Source organism: Lepisosteus oculatus, chromosome 13, assembly GCF_040954835.1.
Source record: "Lepisosteus oculatus isolate fLepOcu1 chromosome 13, fLepOcu1.hap2, whole genome shotgun sequence".
Classification (NCBI taxonomy): Eukaryota; Metazoa; Chordata; class Actinopteri; order Semionotiformes; family Lepisosteidae; genus Lepisosteus; species Lepisosteus oculatus.
This window is the reverse complement of record NC_090708.1, coordinates 16,913,031-16,934,283: the sequence shown is the minus strand read 5'-3', so window position 1 is coordinate 16,934,283 and position 21,253 is coordinate 16,913,031. Positions and strand designations below refer to the sequence as shown.

At 53.5% G+C, this 21,253-nt stretch overlaps 1 protein-coding gene across 5 annotated transcripts; it reads right to left on the bottom strand.

The window, feature by feature from the left end:
• Positions 1 to 345: 345 nt before the first annotated feature.
• On the bottom strand, positions 346 to 21,215 carry rubcn (rubicon autophagy regulator). Of its 5 annotated transcripts, none has more exons than XM_069197444.1 (22): positions 20,977 to 21,215; positions 17,328 to 17,481; positions 16,411 to 16,494; positions 16,124 to 16,277; positions 14,133 to 14,239; positions 13,629 to 13,785; positions 12,261 to 12,680; positions 11,951 to 11,998; positions 10,793 to 10,888; positions 10,572 to 10,687; positions 10,164 to 10,359; positions 9,905 to 10,009; positions 8,945 to 9,019; positions 6,319 to 6,385; positions 6,019 to 6,151; positions 5,144 to 5,289; positions 4,562 to 4,626; positions 3,843 to 4,081; positions 3,124 to 3,185; positions 2,880 to 3,033; positions 2,523 to 2,616; positions 346 to 1,708 (listed from the first exon to the last, which is right to left on the bottom strand). In XM_069197444.1, the coding sequence occupies exons 1-22, from the start codon at positions 21,009 to 21,011 to the stop codon at positions 1,560 to 1,562; spliced, it is 2,856 nt and encodes a 951-aa protein (XP_069053545.1). In that variant the 5' UTR covers positions 21,012 to 21,215; the 3' UTR covers positions 346 to 1,559. The 5 variants fall into 5 exon arrangements, with proteins under 5 accessions (XP_069053545.1, XP_069053546.1, XP_069053548.1 ...); XM_069197445.1 differs by having other exon boundaries at positions 11,951 to 11,995; XM_069197447.1 differs by lacking the exon at positions 8,945 to 9,019.
• Positions 21,216 to 21,253: the final 38 nt, after the last annotated feature.

Here is a 21,253-nt window from a genome sequence, read left to right as displayed (position 1 = left end):
CCTGACTGATGTGCTGGCCCTCACTTCCAAGCGAGTCTGAGCATTTTATCACTTATCACCAATCTTTCACACAGCACAGCACCTGAAGACGTTGAAAATCCTTCCTGAGGGGAGGTTGAGCTCCTTATCAATTATACATCATCATACCCACAACCTCAGGGGGACTGATACTCATCCAGATGAACCCAGACCATGTTTTTTCATGTTACAAGCCTGACCTCAGCTCCACACTATATCCTCTGAGCACCGAAAGCACAAACACTCCCACTTCTCCAGCACAATCCACCAGTCTCTTGCAAACGCACGCTAGGAGGTACTTTAAAAAACAATTCAAACACAGAAAGATTTTTTTCAGTTACCACATCTTTTAATAATTTCAATTGTCATACAGGACGGTTTTCTGATAGTGCAGGCAGGTCGTCCTCCACACTTCAGCTCAAACGGCCCTTCCCTCCCCCTCCCCTTTCCTGTTCGCACTCCTTACAGGCCGAGGGCTGTCTCCAGACACAATCGCCCCACAAAGTAGCACCAAGGCAGGAGGGCGCAGAGGGAGAGCACAGCTCGCTGACAGTGTAAAAGACCTAATAAATACTAAAGACGGTGTTTCAGAGGCAGTGACGCATGGACAATTCTCACACCCAAAATCAGGTCACTGTCTGCAGGGGAGATGGAATTTTGTTCGCCGTGGAACTGGACTCGACTTTGTCGAGAAGCTTTGGTATCACCCTCATAACCTGGGGGACACCCCAGGCCAGCGCACAGAGGTGCCCAGGGGGGACGCTCCCGGCAGCTTCACTGGCGCCTCCTCAGAGGAACCTCAGCAGCCCTGCAGCACGACTTAGTGACAGACAAAGCCAAATTCCAAAATCGCTTCACTTAAAAAAAAAATACCAGCAATAAAATGAATTAAAAAATAAAACGACTTTTCATGAGACTCTGCTACAGTGCGACTTTGGCGGCGGAGTTGAACGGAGATGAGACAGGGAGACAGACGCGGTCTCTATCCTCGTCCGGAGCGACCGCCGACTGAGGCCTCTTCTTCCGGAAGGGCTCCGCGGCTCCGGACTCTGAGTAATTGTGCCTCTGTCACCCCCGACGCCCCACCCTGCCCTCACTCGGCGGAGCTCGGAGCACAGTGCCCAGTCATAGCCCACACGTGGACGCTAGCAGCACAACCTGACAACATAAATACATTCCCAGTACGGTCCAGAAGCGAATACAAGCGACAGTGTGCAACAGGGGGTTGGGACACCCTCCCCCCAAAAAAATCCCAGGAGGAATGAGCTGCCCCCTCCCTGAATCCTTTTTCCTCTGTAGTCCGGAAAAAGAGCAGAGTTTGGATGGGGCTAAAAAAAAAACTGCAGGACCCCAGTGCTGCAGCCAGGGGGCGCAGTTTCAAGTCTCTAGTGCAGCTCTGCATTCCAGTGTGTGCAATCTAGCAGAAGGGGTCAAGGGGAGGGGTGGGGGGCACACCCAACTGTCTCTGCAGTTGAGCTTTGTGCGGTCTGCCCCTCTCTCCCCCCCCCACCAGCCCGCTAACCTCTCTCCGGAGGGGTGGCCTACTTCCCCCCTCCCTCGTCCTCCCCCTCGTCCTGCAGCTCCTCCATGTTGCGGCGTGCCAGCCTCTCTCGCCGCTCCGCCAGGCGCTGGCACTTGGGGCACGGGCGCTCCCCCCGGAAGCAGGCGCGGTGATAGCAGGCCTTGCAATCTGGGACAGAGAGAGACCGTGGCAGCGGCGTCGGCGGAACCTCCGAAACGCACTGCCGCATCGTGGCCCCGCGACTAATTCTCATCTGAAAGACTGCAGCATTACATACCTCCCTCCGCCTTGACCAAGGCAGGCGATTTCCATTCTCAATCCCTACTCCCACCAGGAAGAGGGTATAGGGTGCCAAATTCAAATCAAAACATTTATAAGAAGTTTTTTTGTCCCCTCTGCAATAAGACAAATCAATGAATGGATGTAAATGTATTCCCTCCTCTACCTATTTATTTATCCATCACATACTGTTGTGATTTCATGTGACTCTTTTGGCTTGTGTGTTTTTTACTTTATGTGAAAAGCCAAAGACAAACTTCCACAGCAGTGGACAAACTATCTATCCGTCTTTTCGTGCCAAGATGCCACCTAATCGGATGGCTCTGGGTGTGAAGGTATTCCTTTTCCAATTGTCGATATTGGCCACCCCCTCCACAACTGAATATTTTAACAAACTACCGTCCTGCAAATACAGTCCCGGCACCAGCAGTGCTACCAGCTTATCCTTTCCGGCCTATCCTCTGCCTCCCCTCAACACTGAGCACAGCGCCCCCTTTCCACCCCCAAGTCAGAGGGAAGTCAGTTCTCTCTACTCTCATCTTGCACCTGTCTTGCCTTCCTCCCTTCTCTCCTGCCCCCTGGTAGGCCCTTGGCAGGCTGCCTGGGTGGATATAATTCCCAGGTTCACCAGGAGGGGCAGAGCTGTGCCCGCCAGCTGTCTGGACACAGTTAAGCAAGGAGAGCCGCGTCTCCATCACCTCACCTTCGCAGCGCCGGCACTTGTTCAGCTCGAAGGGGAAGATGATGTCCTTGTCGTTCCCACAGAACTCGCAGACAAAGCCCTTCGCCTGGCACAGCTGGAGAGGGAGGAGGACAGAGGGGAAATCAAGGGATGGAAGGAGACCGAGGGAGAGAATGAGGCTGGTGAACAACAGACATCACACCTGCACATGCTCAGTTTGGCATTACATGGCTATCGCACTCACAGGGACCATCACAGTTTTGTAGCACTTTGTGGATGTGTCGTTCTGTTGTGCGCGCACGGTTGGGCACATGTGCGAAGGAGAATTTATAAACGACTGTGTACCTCAGAGCGCAGACATGCCAGAGTGCTACTCACCATGCAGCCCGAGACATGTGTGGAACCCAGGCGCAGCAGCTCTCGTAGCCGGGGGGGCAGGTCTCCGCTGCGCACCGCGCTGAGATCATTTAGAGAGAAGAGGTGCAGGTCCTCTGTCAGGTGCCCTGGGACCAAGTCGAACTGATTCAGCACCCTTGGGATAGGAGAGGGAGGACACACAGTAAGGAAGGGTTTTACCCCAGTATACCATACACTCCCCAGTGTTAGACCCCTGAACACTTACTCTTTGGCCAGACGGCAGGTCTTAAACATGTTCTTCATGTGGAACAGCTGGAGCCTCAGGAGCTGAGGGAGATAGAAGAGTTATCAGGGCATTACTATTAGATTTCTTGTACATGGAAATTCGATAATAGTGAAAATGGAATTCACATTTAATAAATGGTGTGAATGTGTAAACCAGTCTGCACTACCAGTGAGTCCGTTTGACTCAGAGTGGTTTACTACTTCATTAATTTTCACAAACATGAAGCAGACAACACTACTAATATTGTGTTCAATATGTACCTTGAGTGTATTGTTGCACATCAGTGTTTAATCATGCATGGATCAGCATGTTTGAGTGTAAGAGTGTGGACTTTTGCTAGCAACCACATCACGCTGCAACTCACAGTTGGCCACCCACTGAAACTAAGCAGGCGTGCCTGGATGGGAGACCTCCTGGGAAAAATGAAGGCTGCTGCTGAAAGAGATGTTAGTTGGCCCAGCAGGGGGCGCACACCCTGCAGTCTATGTAGGTCCTAATGCCCCAGTATAGCGATGGGGACATTATACTGTAAAAAGGCACTGTCCTTCAGATGAGACGTAAAACGTGGTGGTGGAGGGGAGTCCCCATTACCTGTGAAGTGCTTTGAGTGGAGTGTCCAGGAAAAAGCTATATATGTGTAAGCAATTATTATCATTATTTTTTTGTGCATGTCTCAAAAGATATGCCTTCCTGCCTACCCGGACTTGCTCCAGTGCCTTGACCTTCCTGTAGAGGGCGCTGTTGATGTCCTGCAAGTTGAAGAGGGGATCTCCAGCAATCTTGCCCAGCAGGTCACGGGCAAAATTGCTGACAGGTTGTTTGCTGAAGTCCCAGCGGCGCAGTACACGACCCGGAACCACAGCCTGGGAGTTCTCATGGCAACACTGGCAGAAATACCTGCCCAGGTACTCGCAGTACCGCAGTCGCTTGATGTAGTCTGAGAAGGAGACAGGCAAGAGTGTGACAAACAGGAGGATTAAAGACATGGAAGATAGACACTCAAACCCCATGCACTGTCTCACACATACACTCTAGCAGTGCACTGAAAACTAGGCTGGGCTAGTTTAAAATTAGTGCATTAGAAGGACACAGTATCATTTAGCACACAGCATCAGATTTGGGATCTGTGCTACAGAAGGGACATTGCTCTTTAATGGCTGGTTAGTTCAATGGGGCAACATCTGGTACAATTCCTGCTTTCAAAGCCATATCACAAAAAGATAGGCAAAAGGAAGCAAGTCACTTATACTTAGAATTATTTCCCAGGCACTGACCCTTTGGACAGTAGGCTGTCTGTAGGGCTAAGTAGGAGACAATCAAACCAGCAGGATGGACTGAATGGCCATATATTTCCTGTCAATATCTCTGATGTTGTTTAGTCTCTCTCTGCCTGCCTGATCTTAGACAGTCTGCTCACCTGGATCAACACGGGTCCCACAGCCTGCACACCTGTAGTTCTGTTTGGCAACCACTACCTTTCTCCTGAGAGCGGGTGGAGGGACAAAGAGAGAGCTGTTAGACTGGCAATGCATTCATCCTGCAGTATCTTCTCTGCTCCTTGTTGAAGACTCTCTGCACTGATAACACTGGCAACATCTCTCCATCCTATAGTCAAATCAGGTTTTCCTTCAGGCCTGTGCTGCCTGAACCATTTGGAGGACAGCTGTCTCTGCCACTCCCTCACGGCCCCACCTACTGACCCCCTTCAGCTCCAGCTGTGACCCTCCCCGCCGACCTGCACCCCTCCCCCAGGACCCCCCTCCAGCTGTGACCCCCCCCCAGGACCCCCCTCCAGCTGTGACCCTTCCCCAGGACCCCCCTCCAGGTGTGACCCCCCCCAGGACCCCCCTCCAGGACCCCCCTCCAGCTGTGACCCTCCCCCAGGACCCCCCTCCAGCTGTGACCCTCCCCCAGGACCCCCCTCCAGCTGTGACCCCCCCTGCTGTAGCCTCCAGCTGTCGCCTGCCCTTGCCTCCAGACACAGATGGTACAAACTTACTTGGGCGCAGGGTGGATGTTGAAGATGATCTGGGGGCGAGGGGGAGCCCACTCCAGGTTTCCCCGGACTCGGATGCGGAGCTTGTAGATGTCAGCGTGTTCGCCGTCATCAGGAGAGATGGGCAGTGAGTCAGGGATGGGCAGGAGCTGGGGAAGCACAGTGTAATGTCATTCCATGTAATTCCGCTTTATGGGTTTCACTTTGTAATCCGAGATGGTGCGGATTCTGTTCCACATATTCCGAGTGTCCCGGTCATCGTGATAGTGTGATTCCAGTTTTACCTTGTAGTTATATTTGGATTTTTTTAATGGCTTTTCTGAGATGGGATCTGGATTTTCTGTACGTGTCCTTGTCTCCAGAGTTGAAGGTGGATGCTCTATCTCTGAGTTTAGCTCGTACTTCGCCATTTATCCACGGCTTTTGATTTGTAATGCAATACACTTGACCGTAATGCAGTCTGTTCTACAGTAATGTCCTGCAGTGTATTCTCTTTTGTAGATCCCGCACGTACCATGATCCAATTCACTGTACCATATTGTGGTGAACACGAGCAGGGTGCGAAATGAGCAACTGGCAAGGACAAGACTTTGTTTTAAAATCAACCAAATGATTTTGGAAAGAAAGCCAGACAAACCGAAACTAGCTAAAGTTTAAAGATATGTTTTAAGGAGCCAGCATGGCAACATAATAGTCGATGATTTTTCACTACAGTTTTTGTTTGCTTATTGTACCTTGAACTCCTGTAGTGAACAGAACCAGGGACCTGTGCTCTTCTATACGGCACTGCTGTACTGTAGTCTTATACTGTACTTGTGTGGGTTTCTACCCCATGCTGTGCTGCAGAGTGGCGGGTTCGTAGCCACAGCGCCCCCTACCTTCTGAGGGGCATCGTGCTCGGGGACCAGCCACTCCAGCTCGGAGGCGGCAGGCAGCTGCATCCCCTCGAACTGCCGCAGAAGCCCCATCGCGACGGACTCCGCGGAGTTGGACTGCAGGAACGAGTGGGAGCTGCAGAGAGAGGAACACAGGGACTGGAAGACACAGCGTGCACAAGACTCGGAGCAGGGCCAACGGAGAGACAGGAGCGCTCGTGCCGGTCAGGGAGACGAGGAGCCGAGAGAAAGGGGGGCAGGGGAGAGGAGGAGAGCAGAGGAGCAGGGCGAGAGAGGACTTACGGAGAGTCTGAGCTGAGGAACGATCGGCTGTTGGTGCTACCGGCCACATTGCGCTTGATGTCAGCGGCTGCGGAGAGCGAGAGGAAGAAGGTGAAAACAATTCAGCAGGTGGGACACTGGGATACGCATAGGAGCGCGCACAAGCCAGACGGAGACAGCCACATCTAAAACGCGTTGGTGCCAGTTTGTGATACAGGATGGACCCAGGACACCTATAAACAACAATGGGGGAAGTAGCAATACAATGTGACACCCTGCTTAGATCCTCCAAGTCTAATCTCTTCTAAAACATCAACCTGCAAAATAATCCACAGTCTCATAAAGTACCCCTGTGCTGTCAATTAATAGCATACAGCAGCCACAAACTGGGGTTACAAGATGCATTTGAGATGCATTTATTATAATACCTGGCTTAAATATGTTAGGATGAACTATTTAATTATGTTACGAGGGGGAAAGATGTCAAAGGGGCACCATGCAAGAAGGGAGAAACGATGAGTGTACAGTTTGGCTGGTAAGGCAACAGAAAATCAGGCAGACGGACAGTCAGGTGGCCACGAGCAATACCAAGAGCAGCAAGGGCAGGAAGCTAGGCTCCACAAGGACTCCACTGCTACCTTGAGTGGCTCCATTCTCCAACAAGCGAGAGACAGAGCAGGATAGATAAAGTAAGTGGTGGGTGAGCATCTGTGTCTGTGATCGAACCCTGCAACTTTTTATCCCCTTCTCCACTGTCCTCACTGCTACATGAAGTGCACAGCTGCACAGAAAAAAACCTATTCCTATTGGAGGCACCCCTGAACCATCAGGCATCAAATCCCTTCACCACCTAGAATGGTCGGGACTCAGGAAGCTAACCAGTGCACTCCCAACCACAGTGTTAGGGTCAGCTGGAGAGGAAGGACGATCCAAGACACAGCCAGAAAGGGAGTTAAAGAATAATTGTTAGTAAGCTAGCTAGCTCTATCCAAAACAGCAGCACACCCCAAAGCAACTATAGTCTACTGCAGCCCCACAGCAAAGGCCTCTCACACTAACTTACACACAGACACACTCACAGTACACCGTCACTGTAGGTCTAATGCCTGCCACCTGGTCTCCTGAGTCACAGCAGCTGGTCTACACCCCGCCAGGTCTCCTGAGTCACAGCAGCTGGTCTACACCCCTCCAGGTCTCCTGAGTCACAGCAGCTGGTCTACACCCCTCCAGGTCTCCTGTGTCACAGTAGGCAGTCTACACCCCTCCAGGTCTCCTGAGTCACAGTAGCTGGTCTACACCCCTCCAGGTCTCCTGAGTCACAGTAGGCAGTCTACACCGCTCCAGGTCTCCTGTGTCACAGTAGGCAGTCTACACCCCTCCAGGTCTCCTGTGTCACAGTAGGCAGTCTACACCGCTCCAGGTCTCCTGAGTCACAGTAGGCAGTCTACAGCCCTCCAGGTCTCCTGTGTCACAGCAGCTGGTCTACACCCCTCCAGGTCTCCTGTGTCACAGTAGGCAGTCTACACCCCTCCAGGTCTCCTGAGTCACAGTAGGCAGTCTACACCGCTCCAGGTCTCCTGTGTCACAGTAGGCAGTCTACACCCCTCCAGGTCTCCTGTGTCACAGTAGGCAGTCTACACCGCTCCAGGTCTCCTGAGTCACAGTAGCTGGTCTACACCCCTCCAGGTCTCCTGTGTCACAGCAGCTGGTCTACACCCCTCCAGGTCTCCTGAGTCACAGTAGGCAGTCTACACCCCTCCAGGTCTCCTGAGTCACAGCAGCTGGTCTACACCCCTCCAGGTATCCTGAGTCACAGTAGGCAGTCTACACCCCTCCAGGTCTCCTGTGTCACAGTAGGCAGTCTACACCCCTCCAGGTCTCCTGTGTCACAGTAGGCAGTCTACACCGCTCCAGGTCTCCTGAGTCACAGTAGCTGGTCTACACCCCTCCAGGTCTCCTGTGTCACAGCAGCTGGTCTATACCCCTCCAGGTCTCCTGTGTCACAGTAGGCAGTCTACACCCCTCCAGGTCTCCTGAGTCACAGTAGGCAGTCTACACCCCTCCAGGTCTCCTGAGTCACAGAAGGCAGTCTACACCCCTCCAGGTCTCCTGAGTCACAGTAGCTGGTCTACACCCCTCCAGGTCTCCTGTGTCACAGTAGGCAGTCTACACCCCTCCAGGTCTCCTGAGTCACAGCAGCTGGTCTACACCCCTCCAGGTCTCCTGTGTCACAGCAGCTGGTCTACACCCCTCCAGGTCTCCTGTGTCACAGTAGGCAGTCTACACCCCTCCAGGTCTCCTGAGTCACAGTAGCTGGTCTACACCCCTCCAGGTCTCCTGAGTCACAGCAGCTGGTCTACACCCCTCCAGGTCTCCTGTGTCACAGCAGCTGGTCTACACCCCTCCAGGTCTCCTGAGTCACAGTAGCTGGTCTACACCCCGTCGTGGTCTCATATGTCACAGTAGCTGGTCTACACCCCACCAGTGTTTCCTGTGACTGTGACCCCACAGTCCAAACCATGTGCAGTCTCTGTTTGTCATTTTCTTCTGTGAGGTTGCTGTTTATACAGTCATACAGTCTACAGTCTCTCAGCCTCTCACACATTCAGTCACTCTGCAGTGCAGGGGCAGGGGCAGTAGCAGGTACCTGAGAACAGGGAGGCGAGGGACAGTGAAAGTCCACTCCTCGACACCGCCAGTAGGGACCCCCCCTCGCTGCCATCTGAGGGACAACAAGACTTCACTGGGCACCATTTCCATGGCAGTGCCCCCCATAACCTCCCCATACACACTCTCACTCGGAAACAGCACCCCCAAACCCACTCAACTCATCCCCATTCTGTAAACCCTGGCAAAACTGCACATCCTCCCAGAGACACAGCCCTGCCCTGGAGCTATTCTGGACCACAAGACTTTTATTCTATTACAGGGAGGCCTGTTAGAGTGACACAGAGACTCTAAAACAGCTTTCAGACTCCCCACTGATCCATCTGCTGGCTGATCTGCTTGGAAAAACAGAGGAAAGGAATTATCTACATTTCTATGATTTTGTTTCAACCACACATATGTATGGTGGTAAACGAGCCTGGAACCTATCCTAGAAGTGTAGGGCACAAGGCAGGACTAAACCATGAACTTGATACCAGTCCACTGCTGAGCACATATACACACAGCCTAAAGACAAGAGTAACAGACTTAACAGATCTTAAATGACTTAAGACAAGTGCAAGTCAGATGATTGAGTTGGTGTCCAGACTGCAGACAGGCACACTTTCCATTTTTCTTTGATAAGGTGATGTCTCTCACCATTTTGCATTAATGAACGTTTTAACAAAATATCCCCATAAAGTGTTCGAAGAAATTCCATAAACTTTAAATCTTTACACAAGGGACAAACTCAGGTCTGCTCTCTTCCTTAAAGAAATGAGCAGGGGAGTGAAAAACCAGGAATCACGCTCGGGTAAGGTTTTTGGGCAGCACCACAGTAACACTACACGCAAAGATCTCTGGAAGTAATAAACACCACTCCTCTTAGCCTCGCTGCCTCTTCCTCATTACTCCTCTCCGTGATGCTCAATCAATCCCAATTTCTTTCCCCTCTCCATACCTCTCAGTTCGCACTCCTCCACCTCCTCAGCAGAGCCAGAGTCAGAGAGGTGCAGGGAATCCTGGGAGCTATGCCGGGAGTCACCACTGTCAGAAGTTGGAAATGCTGGGATGGGGGTAAAGAGACAAATATGAGAGATCTTCCTTTTCTCCTACAACGTAGAATACACAGTTATTCAGGGACAGGGGCAAGGAGTGGGACAGAGAGGCGAGTGAAGACGTAGGATGGTGCTGAGAAGGCGTAACAGGCAGTAACGCACTGTGCTGTGACTGCACTGCTGGCTGCTGCCGGCTCTTCCTGATCTGCTGCCTGCGCAGACGAATCTTCTGTTTCAGCTGCTGGATCTCGGAGTCACTCTCTTCCTCCTCCTCTGCCTCAGCACGCAGTCGCAGGTTACACTTCATCAGCTCAATGGCCGCGATAAGGGACTCTGAAATACTGAAGTGTGCATTCTCCTGCAGGCAGACAGGGGGGGGCGCTATTACCATCACATTCTCTCTCCCAGTTCCTCTGCTCCCACAGCCTCCCCACCCCCCTCTCCCAGTTCTCCCCAGACCCTCTGCTCCCACAGCCTCCCTTCCCCTCTCCAGATTCTCCCGGTTCCTCAGGTTCAGCCCCCAGCCCACCCCTCCTGCCTGAGTCACCTCCAGCTGCAGCCACGCCTCACCTTCTCCAGGTCGGCACAGCTGCCGAAGTCTTGCTCGGAGAGGTAGCTGATGAGGCTCTGTCCCTCGGAGGGCCGGCGGAACATGCCGTCAGAAACGCTGCTGTTCTGAGACCCATCTACAAGACGCAGGAGACGCGTCAAGCCCCACATACATACAGACTGACATGCATGCGCGTGCAAAACTGCCCAGAAGTTTGATTTGGTCCAAGTGCCGCACCTACCCGACTCCATATACAGAGAGCTGGGGCTGCTGTCCTCGCTGCTCTGGGGGGAGAAGGCGCTGTACTCTTTCGCTCCACACACCTCGGCCCTCGACTCTGGCACACATACACACACAGGTCAGTGCACACACAGGGAAGATGCTATACGGGGTAGTAACTCAGCGGGAAAGATCTCTGCATGGACGTGAAGGTGCAGCTGTACGGCCTTGATAGCCACTCATGGGTGTTTTGTGGGTACGCATGCTATCACCACTGTACAACACAGAAACACCAGAATGAGGTGGTCTTAAAACACAATTAATCGTTGCACCCGGCAAACGAGATTATTCCTCAAAGGGGAAAAAAACAAAAGAGGTTCAGTAATGAAGAAACAAAACACTTCCGTCAATACGATGAATTAGCTTGGCTCTGAACCATGGCCTGGGCTGAGAGGCACTTTTTCACTCCTCCTCCAAACTTCCCTCCTCTTTCCACTTCCTCTGCCCCCTGCCCCCAGGCCACGACAAAAGGGGTAAAATCATGACCCCACAGCCCTGCTGTATCAAAACTCACGCCACCTCCAGCCGAGCCGGACGGTCCCGTTGTCTCACAGCACTTCCAGGAAAGGGCTCTCAATGTCACCCTCTTCGGAAGCGTCTGTGTCAGGCCCTGCACCCCTTACAAGACACAGATGTGCACGTGCCTGCCCTCCTCTCTGCTTGCCGTCTACCAAAGGGGCAGCAAAGGAGGCCTTGTGGCCCATTGGTAAGGACGCTCAAGACTGCCCGTGCTCCTTCAGCGAGTCCTACCCCCTAGGATGAGACTTCAAAGCAAGCACAGTATAGATGGAGGCTCTGCAGCAGAAAATGTGATTCCCACAGTGCCCTGCTAGTCTGAGAGCAGCTCTTTGGATAAGGCTGTCTCCTGAATAACCTGATATTAATGCCATGATGATTCTTCTAATGCTCATAAGTTCTTGCAGTTATTCAGTGCTTTTCATTTGGAGAAACTGCTCTCAGTACCGTATGTGAGTAAACCAAGGCAGTTCCTTTTAATGCACCAGGGCTGTGTGAAAACACCACTGTGAGAAGCCGGGAGAGTGCGGTGAAGGTGAGGCATGCAGCGAGAGAGGGGAGATGGACAAAGGGAGATGGAAAGCGCAGCGCGAGCACCGCCAACCTGCCACAGGGTCCTCTATTATAATGGTGATGCTCCTGTGTCCCCCTGCTTCACAGAGTACAAAGAGAGAGGGGTTAGAGGAGAGAGCAGGGGGGAGGGAGAGTGGAACACAGAGGTTAGAGAGAAAAAGAAAGCCGAGATAAACAGACAATCTTCAGTTAAAAATTAAACTGTGAGAGATACATGCAGCCACAGACAGAGCTCAGCAGGCAGACACACCCCTAGCTACACAGATATCTTACACACACACCCACCCAGACACGCCCACCCCCACACCAGTCCACAGAGTGACCCCCAAAACCCTCCTCACCGTTGCTGCGTTTCTGCATGACCCCGGTGTCGGACAGGGAGCGGACGTGCCCCTGCTTGGCCCCTCCACACCGGTCGGGCCCCTGGCCTTCTGAGAACGAGGAGCGTCGGGGGGACGTGGCTAGGGGGCAACGCCTGGCAACAGAGCCCTCCACCTGGTCGCTAGTGGTGGAGTTGTTGGCGGAGCCTCGGCGCCGGCACTGGCCCAGGTTACCGATGGCCAGGTACTCTGGTCCGTCATCAAAGTCAGCTTCCCCCGCCTCGACCCCTTCACCCCCCTCGCCAATCCAGGCAGGGGAGCTGGGCTCCGTCAGGGAGATGTGGGGGACCATGGGGGGCCCCAAGGGAGTTGAGGCACTATCCTGCTGCCCAACCCCACACATCCAGGGGGCACCAGACACACTGTGACAGAAGGAGACACCTGGAGAGAGTGGGGGTGGTCAAGCGAGACAGTTAACATGTTAGCATACATTTGCCTCCCCCTTTAGCATGCAGGCACTACAAGCACCCAACCACCTCCTCCTCCGGCCCGCACAGCACTCAACAGTCTCACTCCTCCTCCGGCCCGCACGGCGCCTGACAGACCCACAACCCCCCTCCTCCGGCCCACACGGCGCCCGACAGACCCACAACCTCCTCCTCCGGCCTGCACGGACAGACCCACAACCCCCCTCCTCCGGCCCGCACGGCGCCTGACAGACCCACAACCCCCCTCCTCCGGCCCGCACGGCGCCCGACAGACCCACAACCTCCTCCTCCGGCCTGCACGGACAGACCCACAACCCCCCTCCTCCGGCCCGCACGGCGCCTGACAGACCCACAACCTCCCTCCTCCGGCCCGCACGGCACCAGACAGACCCACAACCCCCCTGCTCCGGCCCGCACGGCGCCAGACAGACCCACAACCCCCCTCCTCCGGCCCGCACGGCGCCTGACAGACCCACAACCCCCCTCCTCCGGCCCGCACGGCGCCTGACAGTCTCACTCCTCCTCCGGCCCGCACGGCGCCAGACAGACTCACTCCTCCTCCGGCCCGCACGGCGCCCGACAGTCTCACTCCTCCTCCGGCCCGCACGGCGCCCGACAGTCTCACTCCTCCTCCGGCCCGCACGGCGCCCGACAGACCCACAACCCCCCTCCTCCGGCCCGCACGGCGCCTGACAGTCTCACTCCTCCTCCGGCCCGCACGGCGCCCGACAGTCTCACTCCTCCTCCGGCCCGCACGGCGCCCGACAGTCTCACTCCTCCTCCGGCCCGCACGGCGCCCGACAGACCCACAACCCCCCTCCTCCGGCCCGCACGGCGCCCGACAGACCCACAACCCCCCTCTCCCACTCACACAACGCCTGAAGTTGAGTACACATGATACCTTTCTCCTTCTCCATTAGGGTGGAGTTTGTGGCATTATGGCGTTGGGGTACTTTGATGTGTGGGGGGCAGGACATCTCTCTGTCCCTTAAGCCTGGCAGTGCACACAGACCCTGAGTCTTCAACAGACACAGTGGTGTCTGCTGCAGGTGAGATAACTGCAGAGAGGGAGACAGTAACAACATGACTGGTGGCGTCAGGGTGACAGAGACAGTAAGAGAGAAACCAGGAAAGTTAGAGGAAGTCAGTGGAAATTCAAGACTGGGAAAATGTCTCTTTAAATGCAGTCAAGCACATAACGGTACACGCAGGTAGTAAAAACAGACTAGAAATATGAAATGGGAATCATGGACCTTGAGGAAGCTCAGAAAAAGAATGCATTTTTTCATCCTGCAAAACTAAACCAAACAACTTAAGAAGAAAAGCGAAACTTTCTAATTTTCTTCGGCGATCGAGACAGTGAGACACCAGGAGAGACAGAAAGAGAGGTGGCAGCACTGCTTACCCTGCCAGTGTCAATCAGGGCCAGCAGTCGGGGGTCGTTCTGCTCCACCGCCTCCAAGCACTGAAACATGGCCGAGACGTGTGGCTCACTGAGCAGGAAGGCACCCTCTGGGACAGGGAGGGGAGGAGAGACAGGTGACACTGAAACTACCATGTGCGACACGCAGACGTTTGCATGCATGTACTGGTGAGGACCTCCCACTGCCTCTCACATTTAGCATTTATTTACGGTTCTTTATGCCAATAAAGTTAAACATAGCATGAAGACAGACCTGTATACGGTATATACTGCATACTGACACCAAAACACTACTGTGAGAATCAGAGCCTTAGTGTAGCTTACCGGCTAAAGAGCTGTAATTACAGCTGACCTGCCACTCGGGGCCACTACACACCCTTTAAATCTTTGTAAATAGCCTCACACAGGGTGATAAGTGGCTAGATTAGCAGTGAAGGGTGTTTCTACGCACTTCACTCACATGGGGTTAATTAGGATTTTTGCTTGGTATTTAAGGGACATGCATGGTGCTAGTGGAGGTTGGGATTTTTGATTGCTTTCCTTTTGTTGCCGTGCGGAAAAGATCTGCAGTACAGACCTGAGGACTTGACAGCTCTTGGCCCTAGGGACTACCCTGCTTGAGGGGAAGGGCTGTGACAGAGGATTTGTTTTTATCCGAGAGGAGTCCATACAGCCTTCTGCTTGCTTGGTTAGTCTTCTCTGACCTACGTCCAGGGCAGCAACACCCTCTTTGAACAGTGAAGACCAGCGTTGAATACGGGTTTTGTAGAACAGTTCTCAGGGCACTTTAAAGACCTCACATGGCTTCTGTTGAATAGCTATTTACTCTAAACTGCCTGTATCTCAGCGGCAGACCTTATCACACCACTTCCGCACATTGTCTAAATGACAGCCATAATGAATCAACATTAACTCGATTAAATTGGCCCCATCTTTCAATTTCCACTGACCTGACATTACCGGAGCCCATTCTTGCAACGTGCTAACAGGAGTTTTCACTTTAAGACAGTGTTTGCCAGACATTTGTATTTGCTTTCCTGCTGTTGCTACTACAGCAAATGGGATGACTTCACGAACTGCACTATCATATTAACAGATCACCAAGGAACTATGTGCTGCACCAGATCCCAACCCACAGGCAAGCTGCAAGTTTCTTGAGATTACTATTTAAGGAACAATCTTTTACAACAAGTTTAATCATCAGTGACGTGGACATCGCTCAGCTCATAACTAGTACTGGAATTGCTCAAAATAGTTAGACAAGATCTGTCTTCTTTAAAACTCAAACTGAATGTCCCTGGGAGCAGATCAGACTCTCAGTGCATAGCAGCCATTGTAGGTTTTACAAGCTAAGGGCTTTTAGAAAACCTGTCACTAGAAGGAGGATACAAAATATGTAATGCCTGTGAACTTTTGGATAGATCTGTTGAACAAAAGCAAGTTGCACTTATATTAAAAACTATTGCTCCATTTCAGCACGGTTTTTCATCCTGGAGCTTTTAAAGTATGTAAGTGGCTCAAGCTCCTGTGCAAAGGGTATCTGATGCATTTCTCTGCTATCCCTATAAAAAAGAGTCTCCCAGTCCTTGATGGTGGTTTTTGTTCCACCTGGGCACTCAAATAACTGACGTCTTTGTAGACCAAATAATACATTTGATATTTGAACTCTGATTGTTTTTAGTTACTAAACATGTAGGATGTTGACTTCTTACTGCTGTGTTTCTTTCGTATCTTATCTTCAACTTCAGAGTAGAAAAACAAACCGGCAAAAGGTTGCAACCCAGCAACTTGTTGACTCAGTTAAGGATTCATTTAAACCAAGTGCTCAGCTGCAATGGAATCCAGTAAGTGTGGGATTGAGCAACCCTGCTCCAGCCATCTTCCAGTCATCTAGACTTTCTTCTGGTACTAACAAACAGGGGCTGTACCCACCCCACCCACACTCCCATGCAGCGGCAGGCACAGCGTCTTACCGTTGTAGTACTTTCGGGTATGATGAGCGTGGCACAGCAGGGGGCGCAGCTGAGCAGACAGGCAGTGCACCTGCAGGCTGTGCAGCAGCCAGCGCTCTGCCTTGTGCCCCTCCCCTCCGGAAGAGAGCCCCAGCACCGGCTCCAGACGACTGAACTGCAGGAGGGGAAACAGTGACGTGATGTGGGGAACGGCTGAGTGACCCCTCGGTGGACGGCACAGTGAGTGTTCTGCTCAATGACAGCATGGCTGGAAACGCACTCTGACAAAAGAATACGCAGTACTGTACCTTCTCTACATGCTCCGCCAGGTGGGGGCTGATCCTGCGCACACACCACACAAAGCGCCAGTAATCCTTCTGCTTACAGTACACCTGCAAAACACACAACATCACACGTGGTACCATCACACGGCTGCATGGCGCACAGATACACACGACACATCACTGCAGTGCGCGCGCGCACACGGCAGTGTCACACGCTGCACACCGCTGCAGTGCGCGCGCGCACACGGCAGTGTCACACGCTGCACACCGCTGCAGTGCGCGCGCGCACACGGCAGTGTCACACGCTGCACACCGCTGCAGTGCGCGCGCGCACACGGCAGTGTCACACGCTGCACACCGCTGCAGTGCGCGCGCGCACACGGCAGTGTCACACGCTGCACACCGCTGCAGTGCGCGCGCGCACACGGCAGTGTCACACGCTGCACACCGCTGCAGTGCGCGCGCACACGGCACTGTCACACGCTGCACACCGCTGCAGTGCGCGCGCGCACACGGCAGTGTCACACGCTGCACACCGCTGCAGTGCGCGCGCACACGGCACTGTCACACGCGGCACACCGCTGCAGTGCGCGCGCACACGGCACTGTCACACGCTGAACACCGCTGCAGTGCGCGCGCACATGGCAGTGTCACACGCTGCACAAAAAATCATGGCCAGAATTCAACAGAATGTCTGCTGTTTCCAGGAGGCAAGTCCGCTGAACTAATTTTAATTTTGCTGTTTATAGTTTGCACAGGAATGCAGTCAGCAATAAAAATGATGAGTGTACACAGGGAGGAGTGTTAGTAATACTCTTCTGCCAGCAGTTACTGTAGACAAGTGCTCCTATTAATAGCACCCTAGCACAGACACATGGGCAGTACTTGTGTGCACTGCGCTCTCAGCCCAGCCAGGCAGTCCTGCTCTGACCCCACTGTACCTGGTCGTGCTTCAGCCCGTGACTCAGGATGTTGTTCATGTCCTTGTGCAGCCGCTGCAGGCCGCCATAGCGAGACCACACATTGGGGTTGTTCGTGGACAGCAGCCCCTCCACTGTTGTCTTCAGGCTGTACAGCAGCTTCCAGTGCTCTCGCCTGTGGAGGAGGGGGAGAGACAAGATAGCTCAAGGTCTGAGGCTGAACAGAGCAGATACAGAGGGACAGAGGCACAGTGAGGTGAGGGGGGAGAGACAAGATAGCTCAGGGTCAGAGGCTGAGCACAGCAGATACAGAGGGACAGAGGAGCAGTGAGACCAGGGAGAGCGATAACAAGACAGCTCAGGATCACAGGCTGAGGACAGCGGATACCGAAGGACAGAGGAGCAGTGAGAGCAGGGGGAGAGACAGGGAGACATGAGAGGTCATAAGTGTCAACAAAAGCTGCTTACAGCACCTCTTCCACAAGGACCAGAAAAACCAAGATAAAAAGAGGAAAATAAAAGCAGTGTGCAGCGATTCCTGCCGACTCGCTTCCTGGATTTCCAGGAGCTTCCCCTGAGTCAGCAATCTGGCTAAGTATAGCGCATACACAGACGGAGGAGTACGGCCGTCTTCATGGAGGTGCACACTCACACACAGCATAAAGCTACACACACGCACTCTAGTTACACCTTCGTGGGGACTTCTCATTGACTCCTTCTGTTTTTATTTACTCGTCAACACTCCACCGACACAAAACCTGATAAGGACTGAAAGCAGACCTCCGAGACATAAACTGGGCGCCTGCAGGGATTTCATAGGATGCCATTTCATTTGTTTTGCAAGGACTCAAACGTCTCCTCTGCGTAGCTGTTGTTGCGACTCCAGCCCTCGCGAGCACGGGCCCGGAGCTGCAGTCACAGGCAGCAGCTCGCCAGGTGGCTTGGGCCCTGTGCCTTGATTCAGCTCGCTCAGCTGATCGTGGGAATTATAACTCGCTGGGATGGGGGGGCGGCGCTGCAGCAGCTGACAGAAAGCGAGGTCTGCTGCCACTGCCACGTCAGACACAAGCTCCGGTTAAAGGACCTGAACGCGGCACTGCTGGCAGAGAGAAGCAGAGGGACCCGACAGGATCTGCAGGTATGGAAAGCAGCGTGAGCTCCTGAACGCTGTGGCCTCGAAGTTTGTCAACAACCACAAATAAACCTAAAACTAAAAGGGGGCAGACAGACTCTCTTTGTCCAGAGCCGAGCCGAGGGGAGGCTGAGGCTGAGCCGCCACTGTGGAGAGACGAAGAGGACGGCACGCTGGAAAGACGGGAGGAGAGCAGTGCGGTTCAGGTTGACCCCGCGCCTGCCGCACTGCGAGCTCCCGGGGGGCCTGGGCGTCGTGCAGGGGTCTGAAACCTGCAGGCGAAGCGGAAAGCACTCGGCTTTCACCCTCAATCACACTCCTTCGCTGTGAGAGGGGGCTCTTGCACAAGCACAATGGTTTCCGTTTTTTGGTTGCTTGCTGACACGGTAGTCTAGAACTAACAGCACTGAGCAGGAAAGGGTGTCAGATTAGCCGAGAGGGAAGTTCAGGCGATATCAGCTGCTGCTGCAGAGGTCACTTCTGCATGGAACTGGGAAGGCAACAAGGGTTGCAGCCTTCTCTCCTGATTCACTCCGACACTGGCTAGAGATCAGTGAGAGTGAGATCAGTGAGAGGCAAGAGGCGGGAGTGGGAGATGCTAAGTGGGCATCCGCTTTTTGAAAAAGACACAAGCAATCACAAGTCCCCGAGATGAGGTCAGGGGAGGCCTCAGTCCGCCAGGCTCTGCCAGGGTGGTGACACATTCAGCAGCTGCACGCAGAATGTCAAAGGACCTGAGGAAGCTGCTGAGAGAGGAGCGGTCCAATAGCACGTCCTGCTCAGTTGGCAGAGAGAGACGCCAAATCACTCTCATTAGATCCCAATCAGAGATCCCAAATCGCTTTGCAAATATCACACAACACAGGCCCTTTACAGGCACACTGACATACTGACGGTGGCCACACACACACCCTGGCAGCAGGCACACACCCTGAGAGCGGGCATGCACACACTGCTCAAACAAACACACCCCGACAGCCTGTACAGACTACAGATATACAGTATATGAGGACTGGACTTTCCCCTGTAACCTGTTGTGCTGTACCTGACTGTTGATACTGTGACAACACAGAAGACTTTCTTGATCAAACTCTGCGGAGTCCAGTCAACTAAGCCGAGAAGTCGCTGAAAACTACAATAACTGTCATAAAACTAAATTGCCTTAATTACATGCAGTTAACCATAAAAAAAAGTATGAAACTCCAAGGCCAGTTTCAGAAGTATGCCAATACCGTAAGTAGAAAAGATGGCATCATGGGTGGATAAGCAAATGCTGGCGGAAAGCAAGAGCAAGAAAGGATTCAACTGCTGTGCAGCGGGAGTCGGAGTGTCAGCGTCGCCCGCAGTGACACGGTACAGCTCTTCACCAACTTCCCCTCCCTCCCTCGGCCTGACCACAGCACAGGGGGTAAATACGCCGGGCCAGCCCCTAGGAAACTCCCCCACCACCACTGGACTTTTCAGCACAGGAGGAACAAGGAAGTCCCGCGCAGCGAGAGTACCAGCAGAGAAAACCCCTCCCAGTACCGGCACACACTCCCGGCTCACCCCGCGAGACAGACTTCCCCCCACATAAGACGTAACAAACCTCCGGGGCTCACTGCTGCAATCTGGATCAAGCAAGCCCCCCGCCCCCAGATTTGGCAGATCCTGTTTCCTTAGAAGACTGGGAAGAAGAATAGGGGCCAAATTCATTCCACTTCATAACATCTATAGCAAAGACCAGTAGGCTGCAAAGCCTGGCTCCAGTCTGCATCCTGAATCACTTAACAGGTCCACAGTCACAGCGATAAAGGAGGTGCTGGTTTTGTCAGGGTGACAGCACAACTGTGGGTCAGGAAATACCAGTTCGGTCAATAAACCGATCAGCAGTAAGGAAGATGCCGGAGCTTTGACACATTCTAAGGCATTTAGTGGCACTGCAGTCTTACAGGGTGACTAACCATACGGCTTGTGGGGATGCTAGGCGAGTACTCTTCCTTCACAACCACCTGGGGCGTCAATGCAGTACAGGATACTGCCCAGTAAGGGCGACTGGGACACACTGGTGACCTCCTCCTGCCTTGGCCAAGTAACGCACAGAGCTGACGGACAGCACAGCGACACACGGCCAGCCGATGATGTTACAGCTTCCCGCTAGTGTCGGCAGAGCAAAAGACAGTTCCAGCCTGCGTTGGTCCACATCGTCCAGGGGAAACGGCTGTCAGCAGTCCATCTCCCCCAGCGCCTCGGTTCTCTTCCCAGATTTCTCCCCGGTAATGCAATTACTCCTCCCGACAGCTGCGCACCCGGCTTTAATGGCACGATCATCTGTGCCGGTGCGTGTTCAAAGGGCATCTGCAGCCCACACAAGCCCGCTTTCCCCGAGCCTATTAATAGCTCAGTGAACGCCAGCCCACACTCAACACACACGGCTGGGGCAAAAAAACAAACACCCGGACCGCACCCTCACAGTCCCCTGTCTCAAACCCGCGTTTATTCCGAAGACTGTTCTAGAACCCCGCAGAACCGCAGGTCCGGCTGTGGATGGTCACTCACCTGCGGTCCCCGGCCTCCGCCTCCTGGATCTCCATGCTGATGTACCGGTGCTGCGGCACGAAGCGCTGGGACTGGGGAAACCGAGCCAGAGTACCCCTCTACCTGGCTTCTCGGACTGCGCGGTGCCTTCGCCTTCAGCCGCAATCCAATCAGCCCCGGACTTCAGGGTCAAGAATGTAACGCAAAACGACAAGACTAGCTCCAACCCCTCCTCTATCTCACCGCCGACTTCCTTCTTCCGGTTGGGGCGGGAGGAAAGTAGAACTACAAAACCCAG